The 17523-nt window shown below is 42.3% G+C and overlaps 1 protein-coding gene across 1 annotated transcript; it reads right to left on the reverse strand.

Moving 5' to 3' along the window:
- Positions 1-1674: 1674 nt before the first annotated feature.
- On the reverse strand, positions 1675-14327 carry vtna (vitronectin a). Its single transcript, XM_060898137.1, has 8 exons — positions 14267-14327; positions 6454-6573; positions 6096-6329; positions 5625-5764; positions 3723-3879; positions 3448-3600; positions 2878-3369; positions 1675-1796 (listed from the first exon to the last, which is right to left on the reverse strand). The coding sequence occupies exons 1-8, from the start codon at positions 14325-14327 to the stop codon at positions 1675-1677; spliced, it is 1479 nt and encodes a 492-aa protein (XP_060754120.1).
- Positions 14328-17523: the final 3196 nt, after the last annotated feature.

The following is a 17523-nucleotide window of genomic DNA, read 5'->3' on the forward strand; positions in this document are numbered from 1 at the left end:
ACTCGTTACCTGTATTAATGGCACCTGTTTGAACTCGTTATCAGTATAAAAGACATCTGTCCACAACCTCAAACAGTCACACTCCAACCTCCATTATGGCCAAGACCAAAGAGCTGTCAAAGGACACCAGAAACAAAATTGTAGACCTGCACCAGGCTGGGAAGACTGAATCTGCAATAGGTAAGCAGCTTGGTGTGAAGAAATCAACTGTGGGAGCAATTATTAGAAAATGGAAGACATACAAGATCACTGATAATCTCCCTCGATCTGGGGCTCCACGCAAGATCTCACCCCGTGGGGTCAAAATGATCACAAGAACAGTGAGCAAAAATCCCAGAACCATACGGGGGACCTAGTGAATGACCTGCAGAGAGCTGGGACCAAAGTAACAAAGGCTACCATCAGTAACACACTACGCCGCCAGGGACTCAAATCCTGCAGTGCCAGATGTGTCCACCTGCTTAAGCAAGTACATGCAGGCCCATCTGAAGTTTGCTAGGAGCATTTGGATGATCCAGAAGAGGACTGGGAGAATGTCATATGGTCAGATGAAACCAAAATAGAACTTTTTGGTAAAAACTCAACTTGTCGTGTTTGGAGGAGAAAGAATGCTGAGTTGCATCCAAAGAACACCATACCTACTGTGAAGCACGGGGGTGGAAACATCATGCTTTGGGGCTGTTTTTCTGCAAAGGGACCAGGACGACTGATCCGTGTAAAGGAAAGAATGAATGGGGCCATGTATCGTGAGATTTTGTGTGAAAACCTTCCATCAGCAAGGGCATTGAAGATGAAACGTGGCTGGGTCTTTCAGCATGACAATGATCCCAAACACACTGCCCAGGCAACGAAGGAGTGGCTTCGTAAGAAGCATTTCAAGGTCCTGGAGTGGCCTAGCCAGTCTCCAGATCTCAACCCCATAGAAAATCTTTGGAGGGAGTTGAAAGTCCGTGTTGCCCAGCGACAGCCCCAAAACATCACTGCTCTAGAAGAGATCTGCATGGGGGAATGGGCCAAAATACCAGCAACAGTGTGTGAAAACCTTGTGAAGACTTACAGAAAACATTTGACCTCTGTCATTGCCAACAAAGGGTATATAACAAAGTATTGAGATGAACTTTTGTTATTGACCAAATACTTATTTTCCACCACAATTTGCAAATAAATTCTTTAAAAATCAGACAATGTGATTTTCTGGATTTTTTTCCTCATTCTGTCTCTCGTAGTTGAAGTGTACCTATGATGAAAATTACAGGCCTCTCTCATCTTTTTAAGTGGGAGAACTTGCACAATTGGTGACTGACTAAATACTTTTTTGCCCCACTGTATCACTGCAAATCACAGAACCATAATCACAGATGGACAAATATATTTACAGCACTTCTAATAAATTAGGAATGATCAACTATGAATAAAGTTTGACCTTTTCAGACCATCTGTGATCAGAATTTGAACATTTCTTTTCCATTTTTATGATAAAAATAATAGAAATTTTTCCATATAAACTAGATGTATTTGGGTTCAGAAATTGGTCACTTACTTACTGAAATTGTACTGATGATGTTCTATAAAGAATGCTATGCTTTACATTAATTACATGTCATAAAATGGTACATGTTTATTCATCATTTGCTACGTACAGGAACTACTGAACTATATTCATGTTACAGAGACTTATCTCTTCTCTGCTCCTGGTGTGTCTCTGCAGCCCAGCCAGTATTTGCCTATTGGTCTGGGGTATGAAGGAAAGGCAAAGTCAACTCGCTTGGTCTGTAAATTGAATCTGTAGTACTGATCTGTAGACAAATCAGGACAGAAAGAGAGAAAGACCTGTAATATACATGCTGGTAAAATCCAATATTAACATTCTTGATTAAATTTCTCACAACTGAATAATTTAAAATCAAAAAGTGAGTAATGTGTTTAGGTGACTTCATGTGAATCATATGGAAATTCTTAAAAAATTCCAGATCCAAGTGATCACACCTTTTTTTTTAGCACACTACTGTATATACTGTAGATTTGCCTAATAACTGATTGTAGCACTGCCTATCGTTCGATTATTGACAAGCATTACTGATTTACCCTCCATCTGGCTTTAATGAAACGCTCATTTAGATGTCATCAGCAGCTTGCTAGTGAACAAGTCCTTTAACACAAAAAATGTTGCATATTCTTTCTTATTTAAATGAATAATTGTGGCACTAATAGTGATTAAGTAAGGAACAAGGGGAAGCTATTTTAGGGAAATATTCAACAAAGGGTTCATGTCTGAAGTTGATTAGTGTCCTATAACAGCATGTCCTGAAGTGTTTTATTCTTGTTATAGCACTGATAATGCTAATTTTATTTATTAAAGAATGATACATTATACTAGTAATTTTTATCCATTTATAGTTACATTCAATGTTGTGGAATGTCCATGAGACAAGTTAGTTCCTGTTACTACTTACACCTCTGTTTACTCTTACTTGAAATTAATAAGACAAAAAAATGCAGCTTATGCTACTAAGAAACCACAAAACCCTCTGTCCTCAAGACACTGCTCTATCTATCTATCTATCTATCTATCTATCTATCTATCTATCTATCTATCTATCTATCTATCTATCTATCTATCTATCTATCTATCTATCTATCAGAAATAAGAGGAACTAACTTATTGGATTGGTGGCATGCTATGACAGAGGCACATTGAACATCACTGAGCTGTTTAGTACAACACCATACTATGGAGAGCATGGCTCAATTTTATGTGCCTATTATCAATTAATGTGACCAGTTAGAAGACCAGTCTTTTGTCCCTGAAGTGCATATATTGTACACACCATCACAGTAAACACATTACAATGAAAGTTGGGAGCGTAAACTCAGTACCTCCTTTGAAGAAGTAGACGCTCTGTAGTGGCCGGCTCCAACGGATTCGTTTGAACGTTGCATACTCAGAAGGGTTGTATCTGTAGTCATAATCCTTGTCATATTGCTGTTGATAGCCATTCCTGCGTCTGTCCTGATCTCTCCAGTTGTCCTGGCCAAACCTCTGGCTAAATTCCTGCCTGATGCTAACACCTCTCTCAGCCATAATGTCCCAGATAGGAGATCGGTTCTGTCTACGCTGCGAGCCCCATTGCTGCTGGTTCTGCTGCTGGTTCCGCTGCTGGTCCCATTCTTGGTTCCACTGTTGGTTCAGCTGTTGGTTCCACTGCTGACTCCAATGCTGACCCCCCAGTTGATCCTGCCGCCTCCTACTGGGCCATTGTAAATATTTAGGTGAGACATACAGCCTTCCAGCCAGCACTGCATCCACTGGGGATTTGATACCAATCCAGTCTTTACTAATGAAATGATTGATGCCGTGTTGGCTTTCAACTGGAAGAAGGAAACACAACATATTACATTTTGTGTTATAAGCTTTATCTGCTTTTACATGCAATTTCACAAGCTTACATCCATTGAAAAGCTGACTGAAGTGCTCTGCCCAGCGATCATAATATAAGTCTGTATATCTTCTAAAGAGCGCAGAGGGGAAGATCCGAGATATCTGAATGCATTCCTCATGGGATGGCTGTTGCTTAAACTCATACTGATAATAATGATCACCTAAGGGAAGGGGTATTTTGAATAAGAGCAACACAAAGGAGTACATATTACAAAGTAGAATCATATTTTTATGAAAATATTTTTTTATGGAAAGTATTTTTTATGAAATTCATTTTTCTAACCTTTAAAGAAGTAGACCTTCTCTTTGCCATTGTGAATGTGAGCAGGGATCGCAAAGGCAGCGTCTAACTGATCTGGGATATTTTCAAATCCTACAGAGATATTTCTTGGGAAATCTTCATCCAGGACTCCATTGTCAAACCTCCAGTACTTGCTTCCCTATAAAGTAGCGCATATCTTCTGATTAGAGAAGACGTGATAAACGCATTGTTTAAAACATAATATAATTTCCTGTTAAGAAATGGATTGATTACATAAATAATTAACAATTCAACAACAACTGGGAAAATATATGTGAATTATGACATTTTTTCATGACCTCTAATTCAAAAGTCAATCAATACAATTTATACCACATCATTATTTCATTCTTAATTCTGATTGGTCAGAAGATGTTGATTAACTTACTGTAACGGTAAGTTACTAAGCTTTTCATGGGTGACCCTCCACATACACAAAATATGGACTTAACATTTTCAAATGCCATCTGACAGTTTGATGTCAACACATACTTTTCTCCACATGATGAAATGTGTGTAATTGTTGATATGGTGAAGTTTTCTGTGAGGAAACCTTTAGTATTTTTGAATGAGGCTCCAGTATTTGCGTTTTGTAAGAGACAAAGGCAAAGCTCTGAGTTTAAATTTTCCAACACTGGAAATTCTTTATGGACATTGGAGTTTCTTAGTAATATTACCACCTTCATTGTTTTTGTCTTCAATAAAAAGGACACTGGTGAGGAAATGTTTATGAGTGTTCTACAATAATAAATGTAACTATAAAAGTGGATAAAACATGTTGTTCTTTAAAAAAATGGTACTTTTGGAAAATTGCTGTGGTATGAGGGGAATAAATCATTCAGGATGCTTCATGTCGGGGCACATTACAAAACCCCATTGTTGATTATTTTCCTGTAGCAACCCCCCTTTCATGTTTTATTGAACCCATCAACTGTATTGCATGGAATTCACAGTAATACATACTCCCGAGCCTTAACATACCTCAATCGTAGCATCCATTTACTGTATGTCTCATCTCTTTATGGTGACATTTCCACATGATCAATATCTAAACATCTTAAACATTTCATATTAATATGAGTAACTATGGGCGGCACGGTGGTGTAGTGGTTAGCGCTGTTGCCTCACAGCAAGAAGGTCCTGCATGTTCTCCCTGTGTCTGCGTGGGTTTCCTCCGGGTGCTCCGGTCCCACAGTCCAAAGACATGCAGGTTAGGTTAACTGGTGACTCTAAATTGACCGTAGGTGTGAATGTGAGTGTGAATGGTTGTCTGTGTCTATGTGTCAGCCCTGTGATGACCTGGCGACTTGTCCAGGGTGTACCCCACCTTTCGCCAGTAGTCAGCTGGGATAGGCTCCAGCTTGCCTGCAACCCTGTAGAAGGATAAAGTGGCTAGAGATAATGAGATGAGATGAGATGAGATGAGATGAGATGAGATGAGATGAGATGAGATGAGTAACTATTGCAAAAAAAGTTACACAATTGGAAAGACAAAACCAAATTATGCATAAAACACTTCCTTAGCCTTTTCATACATCTCTCTGTATACCTTCAACCACTGAAGCATAACATTTTATCCCTCCTCCACCTTTCCACCAGCTCTTTCTCTCTTTTAATCTCTCTTTGTCTTTTATAGCTACTCATCAGATAATGAAATGTGCACCCCATCCCTGTTGGTGTTTACATATGTAATTCCATGATGGTTTGCTATATTTATCTGTCTATCTGCACTTGTATTGCACTTCTGGTTGGAACATTAGGGAAAATGTAAAAGTGGAAAGCCAAGAAATAATCAAGATGATTAAATAGCAAATATATTTATGTTCAATCGGAATCCTCTGTTATATTTGAAAAATGCTGCTAGTAGTTTCCAGGACTCCAAACCTTGAAGATGTATGTTTTTCCTTGGCAGTTTATGCGTGTAAATGCTGCATCTATAGGACCTTTTATCCCCCAAAAGTCTTCGATGAGTTTTGGATAACCTGGCAACACTGACCTCTCATCCAGTTCAAAGAAATACTTTCCTGTTAACACACAAAAATATATAGTAATATAAAGATTCCAAGAATAAAAATCACAAAGTAAACCCATTTTGTTCATATGACTTGAACAATGTCGACAACTATAATTCATCTCATCTCATCTCATTATCTCTAGCCGCTTTATCCTGTTCTACAGGGTTGCAGGCAACCTGGAGCCTATCCCAGCTGACTACGGGCGAAAGGCGGGGTACACCCTGGACAAGTCGCCAGGTCATCACAGGGCTACAACTATAATTAAATAGCAATAATTAAACAACAACAATGTGTGGGTTTTGGTTTTGTATGTTAAAGTCATGAGCTTTGCACCACTCACCCCTGAAAGCATAGAGTGAGCCATTTTTGAGTTGCATGAAGGAATTAAATGGCCTGCCACTGCACACCTCAGCATCAGGGTCCGAGGTTGGTGGAGCTGTAGTGAATAAAGTCGGATGTTTGATAAAAGATGGAGACAGGGTCATTGTGTTTATGTTCTCGCCACTGAGTGTAGGTGCCACATCTGTGCTGTTCTCCTCATCCTCAGGGAAAGACGGGAAAGTGTCTCCACGGGCTGTGGGTGGACAACAGTTATACTTTCGCAGTCCTTTATTCCATTCAGAACTCTTGACTTTCTTTTGATTTTCTTTCATAAAATTGGAATGAAAAGGAAGGTGAAGTAATGATTCCACTCTTACTCAAATTGTCACAGAGTGACTCATAATCAGTACAGCAGCTCCTGTAGTACTTGCATAAAGAGTCACACTGGCATTGTTTGGTCGCATCAAAGCCGCTATCACATCGCTCAATGCAAGACTCTAACATGCACAAACAGAACAAAGAGAAATCATATGGATATGATACGAGACTGTTTAAACCCATATTAAATAACTCACTGAACACTTTACCAACATATAGACCAAATATGCCTCTGAAAGCAATATTGAAAATGTTTAAAAAGTGTTTTTTTTTCCTGCTTACACCAACCTACAGTCACATACATCAGTATCAATAACATGGTTATATATGACCATAACAAGGACAATATGTACCTCTTTTGTGTCCAAACATTATTAATTATATATAAATGTCATATATTAATATAATATTATTGTATATAAATATCACATGACATTATTGCAATGTTGTTTCTATGTCATTGTATGGTTTACCAAAACGAATGGACAAGAAATAAAGTCCTAAAGTGAAACATTGTTCATCAGAATCAGAATTATATACATTTTTCAACTAGGATAAAAGAGCACACAGTGACCGATAAAAATGCCCACATTTTTAAACATCTTTCCCAGTTTTCTACAAGTAAAAATCAGTATACGCCTGCTTGCTTCACTATCTTAGATTCTGCTAAAACATCCTTTGAACTCAAACTTAAAGAGGCTTTTTAGATTAGATAGATTAATCCTGAATTGAATAAACAAGTTCAAAACCTTAACACTTTTCTCATCCTATGATTTATCTTAATTTTTTAAACTGGTGTTGTAATTGGTTGATTGGTTCATGGTATATATATATATATATAGTGTCTTGCACAAGTATTCATCCCCCTTGGTGTTTGTCCTGTTTTGTTGCATTACAAGCTGAAATTAAAATGGATTTTTTTGGGGGGGTTAGCACCATTTCATTTACACAACATGCCTACCACTTTAAAGGTGCAATTTTTTTTTTTATTGTGATACAATCAATAATTAAGATGAAAAAACAGAAATCTGGAGTGTGCATAGGTATTCATCCCCCCAAAGTCAAACATCCCCACAGCATGATGCTGCCACCACCATGCTTCACTGTAGGAATGATGTTCTCAGGGTGATGGGAAGTATTGGGTTTGCACCACACATGGTGTTTCCCATGATGGCCAAAAAGTTAAATTTCAGTTTCATCTGACCAGAGAATCTTCTTCCATGTGTTTGGAGAGTCTGCCACATGCTGTTGGGCAAACTCCAAATGTGTTTTCTTAATTTTTTCTTTGAGCAATGGCTTTTTTCTGGCCACTCTTCCATAAAGCCCTACTCTGTGAAGTGTATGGCTTAAAGTGGTCCTATGGACAGATACTCCCATCTTCACTGTGGATCTTTGCAGCTCCTTCAGTGTTATCTTTGGTGCCTTTGTTATGCCTCTGATTAATGCCCTCCTTGCCTGAGTTTTGGTTGGTGGCTTTCTCTTGTCAGGTTTGTAGTGGTGACATATTCTTTCCATTTTGCTATAATGAATTTCATGGTGCTCTGTGGGATATTCAAAGTTTGGGATTTTTTTTTAATAACCCAACCCTGATCTATACTTCTCCACAACTTTGTCTCTGACCTGTTTGGAGTGCATCTTGGTTCTCATGTTCCTTGCTTAGTAGTGTTACAGAGTCAGGGTCCTTCTAGAACAGGTTGATTTATACAGACATCATGTGACAGATCATGTGACACTTTAATTGCACACAGGTGGATTTTAATCAACTCATTATATGACTTATGAAGTGAATTGGTTGGACCAGCTCTTATTTAGGGGTTTCATACAAAAGGGGGTGAATACCTATGCACTCTCCAGATTTCTGTTTTTTCATCTTAATTATTGTTTGTGTCACAATTAAAAAAAAAAAAAACCTTTAAAGTGATAGGTGTCATGCTCTGCCCCAGACATCCACTCCGGAGATTACGGATCTCTCACGCCAGCGCCGATCTGGATCCGGGACAGGGATTCCTTCTCCCCTGAACTCACTTCCTGGTTTTCACTGCTGCTTATATAAAGGCCATTCTCAGACTCTGCTTTTGCCAGAACATCTTGTTTGCTTCTCTAGCCATTTCTGTGCCTCTCTTGCTCCTCATGGTTTTTTTCTCTAGTGATTTTCTCTTGTCCATGGTTTTTGCACTAGTGTTTTTCTGGTTCTTGGTTTTTTGCACTAAGGGTTCTTTCTGGTTCATGGTTTTTGCACTAAGGGTTTTCTGGTTCATGGTTTCTTGCACTAAGGGTCTTTTCTTTTTTATGTTTTTTTGCGCTCACTTTTTTGTCTTTGCCTGTCCTGTTTTTGTCAAGTTGTTTGTTCTCATTTTGCCTGGACTATTTTTGCTATTTATTTTTCATCCTGTTTGTTTATCTTTTGCCACACCCTTTCTTCCCTGTATTAAATCATCTTATTTATTGGATTACTGTCTGTGTTCTGTTTTTGGATCCTAACTTCACCATACCTCCACCAGCCCTAACAGTACGTTCTGGCCAGCCTGGATCCAGCGGAACTCGCCCATCTGAGAACGGCCATCCAGCAGCAAGGGACTCTCCTCGGGACCCACCAACAAGACCTACAACAAATTACGCAGAACTTCGCCACCCTGTCCAATGCACTCAACCTTCTCACCACACAGATGCAGCACTGTCAAGCCGTGCCTACCCCTGCTCAGCCGTCTCCTACTTCAGCTCCTGTCACCGCCTTTCTCCACGAACTGAGACTTCCAGCACCTCAGTCCTACAATGGAGAACCAGGTACTTGCAGATCGTTTCTGTCTCAATGTTCGTTGATCCTTAGAACTGCAACCTCTGGTCTTCCCCACAGAATGCTCCCAGGTAGCATATACAATAATGCTCCTCAGCAGCAAGGCCAGAGAGTGGGGAACTGCGGTCTGGGATGCCAATGCACCCTTTTGTTCCAGTTTCAAGGATTTCTCTGAGGAGATGAGGCGAACTTTCAACTGCTCTCTGTCCAGCCGGGAGGCAGCCAGAGAGCTCATGGAGCTGAGGCAGGGGTCCTGGTCTACCTCGGATTATGCCTTCGAGTTCCAGACGTTGGTGGCTTCATGCGGTTGGAACAAGAACGCCCAGATCGACGCATTCCTGCACAGCTTGTCCAACGCCATCAAGGACGAGTTGGTATCGCGGGAACTGCTGTCAGACCTCTCCAGCCTCATGGACCTCGCCAACCGCATCGACGCTCGGATCCAGCAATGGAGGAGAGAGAAGAACCGCCTCAGATTCACCTCCTCTCCACCTCCCGCCGCGTCCGTCGAACCCATGCAGGTAGACCGGGTTCGGGTGTCAGTGGAGGAATGACATCGCCGGCGGAGCACGGGGGCCTGCTTCTACTGTGGTCAGCTGGGACACATCTGCTGAACCTGCCCGCTAAAAGGACGAGCCCACCAGTGAATCAAGGGGCCCTGGTGGGCAATGCTCAGAACCAGTCCCCCGCTAATCGTCCGTTACTTCCTGTCATCATTATCCGTGACAACCAGCATCACCACCTCCAGGCCCTCGTCGACTCGGGGGCAGACAGGAACCTGATCTGCTCCGCCACCGCCAAGCATCTGGGAATCCCTCTACTTGCTCTCGACGTCCCTCTCACTGTCCTGACACTCAGTAGCATCGGCTTGACCAGAATCACCCAACTTACCGCCCCACTCACCCTAAGGATTTCTGGTAACCACTCAGAAACCATCCAGCTTCACGTCATGAACAACTCCCACGTACCCATCGTCCTAGGATTACTATGGTTAATGCAGCACAACCCCCACCTTAACTGGGCTGACAACACCATCCTAGGCTGGAGCCAGTCCTGCCTAGCTTCCTGTCTGAACTCTGCTCTGCCTCCCGCCAAACCACCGCATCCTTCAGCCAGCGAGTTCCCCGACCCCTCTCACGTGCCTTTGAAATATCAGGATCTCAAACTTGTTTTCAGCAAGACCCAAGCATTGTCCCTCCCTCCTCACAGACCCTATGACTGTGGAATCGACCTCCTACCCGGGACAGCGCCACCCAAAGGACGACTCTACGCTGTCTTCCGTCGAAAGGCAAGCCATGGAGAAGTACATCTCCAAATCTTTTGCAGCTGGGACCATCCATCCTTCCTCTTCCCCAGCAGGGGTGGGATTCTTCTTCGTGGAAAAGGACAAGTCACTCCGCCCCTGCATTGACTATCGGGGGCTCAACACCATCACATTCAAGAACTGCTACCCACTACCGCTCATGACCATGGTCTTTGAACTACTCCAGGGAGCCAAGGTATTCACCAAGCTATATCTACGCAATGCATACCATCTCATCAGGATCAGGGAGGGGGACGAGTGGAAGATGGCCTTGAACACCACCACTGGTCACTACGAGTACCTCGTGGTCCCTTTTGGCCTGACCAACACGCCCGCAGTCTTCCAGGCACTCATTAACGATGTCTTAAGGGACAAGCACATCTTCGTTTTTGTGTACCTGTATGACATCCTGATCTTTTCCTGCTCCTTGGAGGAACATCGGGGTCACGTCTGGCAGGTCCTCCAGCGCCTGCTAGAGAACAAATTGTTTGTCAAGGTGGAAAAGAGCAAATTTCACCAGAGCTCTGTCTCGTTTCTGGGATTCATCATCTCCCCAGCAAGGATCCAGATGGACCCCCTCAAGCTTGAGGCAGTTGCCAATTGGCCCACCCCATCTTCAAGACGAGAACTCCAGTGCTTCCTAGGATTCGCCAACTTCTACAGGTGCTTCATTCGCAACTTCAGCATGGTGGCCGGACCTCTCTTAGCCTTGACCTTGACCAAGACCCAATTCAAGTGGGGGGAGGAAGCAGAGAAAGCCTTTTCCACGCTCAAGCACAGGTTTATCACAGCACCCATTCTCACCATACCCGATCCTACCAAGCAGTTTATTGTCAAGGTCGATGCTCGGGGGTGAAAGTAAGCCGGTCCTGGCCGGTCCGGTGTACCACTAAAAGATTTGGCCATACCGGAAAGAAAAATATACTGTCTCTGAAAAAAAAAGCACTTTCAGCATAACACACCTGCTAACGTCAATTTACCAAAAGCAACACGTTTTCCTCAATATACATTGCATATAACTCGTTCTGACCTGTCTCTGAATTATGTCTGAAGTGAATTCCTTCCGTGTTTCACTCGACAGACAACGTGCGAGATAGTGCGCATAGCCCACTGCTTAACCATCTTGCGCCAGCGTGCGCAGCTGGTATCCAAAGTGTTTTAGTAGACAGACGTTTGTTTCAAAATCTTCCAAATAAAAACAACATATACAGAAACATATGTTAATGTTTCTATATTCTATTATGTGTGCAGTGTTTCGCTGGACAAACAACGAGCGAGCTACAGCGTGCATACGACTTAACCAGATCTTGTGCTATAACGTGCGCAGCTGGTAATCAAAGTGTTTTAGCAGACAGACGTTAGTTGCAAAGTCTCCCAAATAAAAAGGCATATAAAGAAACGTTAATGTTTCATGATAGCCTATTTAAAAATTACTTTGATCAGAATTCATAAATCAAGTGGAAGCTGGGGCAAAGATTCTAGATTACTGTCTGGTTGGAGCGAGCAGAGTAACTAGGCTACCAATGCATGGCATGCGCACTGAGAACACACGCACTTACTGTTCAGCTAAAAAAAAATGTTTATTAAAATGATTGTGTTGTTGAAATGATGTTTGCAATTTATTTATAATCAAAAACTGATACAGGTGGATGAAAGAGTGATAGTGTGATAAAGTACTATACTAGTACTACTGAGTGATAAGAAATCCTAGTGAATGCTTGATAAGTAGACAATAATAAATAATTAGGTGTATTTTTCGGCGAGTGCTGCGCGCGCACTATGACTCAAAATAATAGTACCGGCAAGAAATAAAAGTTACTTTCACCCCTGTCGACGCTTCCGAGTCAGGGGTTGGAGCAATACTATCCCAGAGGGCCAGTGATGACAAGGTCCACCCATGCTCCTTCTTCTCCTGCCGGCTATCCCCAGCCCAATGGAATTACAACATCGGTGACCGAGAACTATTGGCTGTTAATCTAGCCTTGGAGGAGTGGAGGCACTGGCTCGAGGGGTCGGAGCTCCCCTTCCTAGTCTGGACCGACCATAAGAATCTGGAGTATCTCAAGTCCGCTAAACGCCTTAGTTCCCGTCAAGCCCGTTGGTCTCTCTTCTTCTCCCAGTTCAACTTCACGCTCTCCTACCACCCAGGCTCCAAGAATGGCAAACCCAACACCTTGTCCAGGATGTTTTCTTCCCACCAAGAGGAGCCTAAGCCGCCTGAGAACATGCTTCCTTCACGCTGCCTGGTGGGAGCCACCATTCTAGAGGTTGAGACGCTCGTGCAGAAGGCCCTGAAGCAGGACCCTGGTGAAAGTAACCCCAACAACATTCCTCCTAACCATCTGTTTATTCCCTGTCCTGTGCAAACCCAGGTGCTGCAGTGGGGTCATGGCTCCAAGCTGGCCTGTCATCCGGGAGCCGCCTGAACCCTGGCACACATCCAGCAGCGCTTTTGGTGGCCATCCATCAAGGAGGATGTCCAGGAGTTCATGGCAGCCTGTGACATGCTCCCAGAACAAGACAACCAATCGACCCCCTGCCGGCTTGCTAAGACCCCTCCCGACTCCACATCGACCTTGGTCTCACATCGCCCTGGACTTCGTCACAGGACTCCCCAACTCAGGTGGCAACACATGCATCCTCACTGTCATTGACCATTTCTCCAAGACTGTCCATTTCATTCCTCTGCCCAAGCTCCCGTCAGCCAAAGAAACCGCAGAATTACTCGTCCACCACGTCTTCCGCCTACATGGACTACCCACGGACATCGTTTCTGACCGGGGCCCTCAGTTCACTGCACAGTTCTGGAGGGCCTTCTGCAAACTCATTGGGGCCACCTGTAGTCTCACCTCAGGCTTCCACCCACAGACCAACAGCCAGACAGAATGGGCGAACCAGGCTTTGGAGGTTGCACTCAGGTGCATGGTGTCCAGGGATGCCAGTTCTTGGAGTAAGTACCTACCCTGGATCGAGTATGCTCATAACACTCTTCCTTCATCTGCCACAGGTCTCTCACCCTTCCAGTGCTCCCTAGGCTACCAACCACCACTCTTCCCCCAACCAAGAAGAGGAGGTCGCCGTACCCTCAGCCCAGACCTTCATACACCACTGCAGGAGGACCTGGGCATTTGCCCGGAGAAAGCTCATTCGCTCCGCCCTAGCATCCAAGAGGCAGGCCGACAAACGCTGCTCTAAGGCGCCCACTTACCGGGTGGGGCAACAAGTCATGCTCTCCACACACCATCTGCCACTCAGAACCGTCTCCCGCAAGCTGGCTCCCAGGTACCTAGGACCCTTCCTCATCAAAAAGGTAATCAACCCATATTCCGTCAGACTGGCACTACCACTCACCATGCGACGCATCCACCCCATGTTCCACGTGTCACAGCTTAAACCTCTGGTCTCGAGTTCTTTAAACCTCTGGTCTCATGCCTTTAAAATGTTTTGTGTTTTCTTACATTTCTCAGAATTACATGAAAGTATACTCATCTATGTGTTATTTGCATTGTATTACTGTTTCAGAACTGTTTGTGTTTGCCAGGTTAAAAAGTTGTTTCTGTATTTGTAAGATTTTGCAATGGATTATTTAGAGTTCTGGTGGCCCTAGTTTAATCTATAATGAGCTAAAGGATCACTGAAATACTTCCAAACAAAATGGTATGTTAAAAGCAATACGATATTTAACAGGCTTGCAGTGTAATGAAAATGAACGTACCCTCTGCGGTGTGGCAGGTTTGCAGGAGTGCCAGCAGCAGGAGCAGCAGCTCAGGCTTCATGTCTGTCACCGAGAATAAAACTAAAATACTTACTGAGCGATCAGAGGAACTGAGGCCTGCTGATCAGTGCACCTAGATGTCACTCATCTTGTTTACTTGACCTGTCAGAGCGAGTTCAGAACAACTAATCATTAAACAGAGATACAGTAAGTTACACTTCAATTAGAAAGCTTTTATTTTTAAGGTTAATTTACTAAACATCTATGAAAAGAAACTAAATTTGTCTGAGACAGACATAGTGTTTCACTAGGGCTTGTTCTGACAAAGTTGAAATAAATATTATTGACTGCTTATTTGGATTGGATTCTGCCTCACTTACTATAAGTTGCTTTTAATAAAAGAAGACATGAAATGATTTAATGTAAACTCATTGAACATTACAGAGAACTGAATGAAAAGGCATTTCAAACATTTGACATTTCATTTCCTTAATTGTAGCCTCCAATGAGTTGTTCATACAAATCAGTAGTGTAGTGTAGAAGCAGTCCTCTTATACTATAGCAAATTGTCAACAGTTTCAATTTTTCATTTACTAAAGAACATTTTTTTCCCATTTATATAATTGTATGTTGAAAGTTAGTTCATGTTACTTATGCGGGAACAGTTATAAACACTAGCCTATTTTCTCTCTCTATCTTTAATTCTCTCTTGAAGTAACACACACAAAAAGCTACTTCTCATGTTAACCTCAATACCCTCTGTACCCTTTCTGTGTCAGTAAGTTTAAAATTACAGCTTTACCTTGCTGATGGTAACAAAGTCCTGATAATGGAAACCTCTTTAATAAATTCTAAATAAGTGTCTTTACAGAACACTTCACAATATCACACATTTTTAACAATCACACACTTTTTTTTAATTTATTTGAAAATAAATAATCTGGGTAGCCATGTATTTGGATCGCCTGCTAATCCATGTGTAAATTGTTACTCTAGAAAAATATTGGGGCAGCACGGTGGTGTAGTGGTTAGCGTTGTTGCCTCACAGCAAGCAGGTTCTGAATTTTAATCTGCCAGTTAACCAGGTTCTTTCTGTGTGGAGTTTGCATGTTCTTGGGCCTGAATGGGTTTCCTCCAAATGCTCCTTTTTCCTCCCACAGTCGAAAGACATGCAGCTTAGGCCAACTGGCTACTCTAAATTGCTCATAGGTGTGAGTGTGAATGTCCATCTGTTTCTCTGCAAAAGATTGGCAACCTGTCCAGGGTGTACCCTGCCTCTCTCAAATGTCAGCTGGGATTGGCTCCAGCTCACCCATGACCCAAAATGGATAAGTGGTATAAAAAATGAATGAATGAAACAAAGTATTGAAAGTGCATATATCAACAACATCCAAAAATGCCGCCAAATTCATTGGCTCCAAGCTCATCTGGGATGGACGAACACAAAGTGGAAAACTGTATTGTGATCTGACAAGTCCAACTTTTGAATTGTTTTTGGAAATCATGGATGTTGTGTTCTCTGGGCTAAAGAGGAAAAAGACCTTCCAGATTAATACCAGCACAAAATTCAAATGCCAGCATCTGTGATGGTATGGGGTTTGTTAGTGCCCATGGCATGGGTAACTTGCACATCATTAATGCTGACATGTGCATACAAGTTTTGGAGCAACATACAACCCCGATTCCAAAGAAGTTGGGACAAAATACAAATTGTAAATAAAAACGGAATGCAATGATGTGGAAGTTTCAAAATTCCATATTTTACTCAGAATAGAACATAGATGACATATCAAATGTTTAAACTGAGAAAATGTATCATTTAAAGAGAAAAATTAAGTGATTTTAAATTTCATGACAACAACACATCTCAAAAAAGTTGGGAGAAGGCCATGTTTACCACTGTGAGACATCCCCTTTTCTCTTTACAACAGTCTGTAAACGTCTGGGGACTGAGGAGACAAGTTGCTCAAGTTTAGGGATAGGAATGTTAACCCATTCTTGTCTAATGTAGGATTCTAGTTGCTCAACTGTCTTAGGTCTTTTTTGTCATATCTTCCGTTTTATGATGCGCCAAATGTTTTCTATGGGTGAAAGATCTGGACTGCAGGCTGGCCAGTTCAGTACCCGGACCCTTTTTCTACGCAGCCATGATGCTGTAATTGATGCAGTATGTGGTTTGGCATTGTCATGTTGGAAAATGCAAGGTCTTCCCTGAAAGAGACGTCATCTGGATGGGAGCATATGTTGCTCCAGAACCTGGATATACCTTTCAGCATTGATGGTGTCTTTCCAGATGTGTTAGCTGCCCATGCCACACGCACTAATGCAACCCCATACCACCAGAGATCCAGGCTTCTGAACTGAGCGCTGATAACAACTTGGGTCATCCTTCTCCTCTTTAGTCTGAATGAAACGGCGTCCCTGATTTCCATGAAGAACTTCAAATTTTGATTCATCTGACCACAGAACAGTTTTCCACTTTGCCACAGTCCATTTTAAATGAGCCTTGGCCCAGAGAAGACATCTGCGCTTCTGGATCATGTTTAGATACGGCTTCTTCTTTGAACTATAGAGTTTTAGCTGGCAACAGCGGATGGCACGGTGAATTGTGTTCACAGATAATGTTCTCTGGAAATATTCCTGAGCCCATTTTGTGATTTCCAATACAGAAGCATGCCTGTATGTGATGCAGGACCGTCTAAGAGCCCGAAGATCACAGGCACCCAGTATGGTTTTCCGGCCTTGACACTTACACACAGAGATTCTTCCAGATTCTCTGAATCTTTTGATGATATTATGCACTCTAAATGATGATATGTTTGAACTCTTTGCAATTTTACACTGTCGAACTCCTTTCTGATATTGCTCCACTATTTGTCGGTGCAGAATTAGAGGGATTGGTGATCCTCTTCCCATCTTTACTTCTGAGAGCCGCTGCCACTCCAAGATGCTCTTTTTATACCCAGTCATGTTAATGACCTATTGCCAATTGACCTAATGAGTTGCAATTTGGTCCTCCAGCTGTTCCTTTTTTGTACCTTTAACTTTTCCAGCCTCTTATTGCCCCTGTCCCAACTTTTTTGAGATGTGTTGCTGTCATGAAATTTCAAATGAGCCAATATTTGGCATGAAATTTCAAAATGTCTCACTTTCGACATTTGATATGTTGTCTATGTTCTATTGTGAATACAATATAATTTTTTGAGATTTGTAAATTATTGCATTCCGTTTTTATTTACAATTTGTACTTTGTCCCA

The sequence above is a fragment of the Neoarius graeffei genome, chromosome 17, assembly GCF_027579695.1.
Source record: "Neoarius graeffei isolate fNeoGra1 chromosome 17, fNeoGra1.pri, whole genome shotgun sequence".
NCBI lineage: Eukaryota > Metazoa > Chordata > Actinopteri > Siluriformes > Ariidae > Neoarius > Neoarius graeffei.

Excerpts from the sequence above, each read along its gene's own strand:
- vtna (XM_060898137.1), bottom strand. The coding sequence starts at position 14,327 with ATGAAGCCTGAGCTGCTGCTCCTGCTGCTGGCACTCCTGCAAACCTGC. Across the intron at positions 5,765-6,095 it reads CTCACTCTATGCTTTCAGGG|GAAAGTATTTCTTTGAACTG; the intron begins GTGAGTGGTGCA and ends GTGTGTTAACAG. Across the intron at positions 3,601-3,722 it reads GAAGGTCTACTTCTTTAAAG|GTGATCATTATTATCAGTAT; the intron begins GTTAGAAAAATG and ends CCCTTCCCTTAG.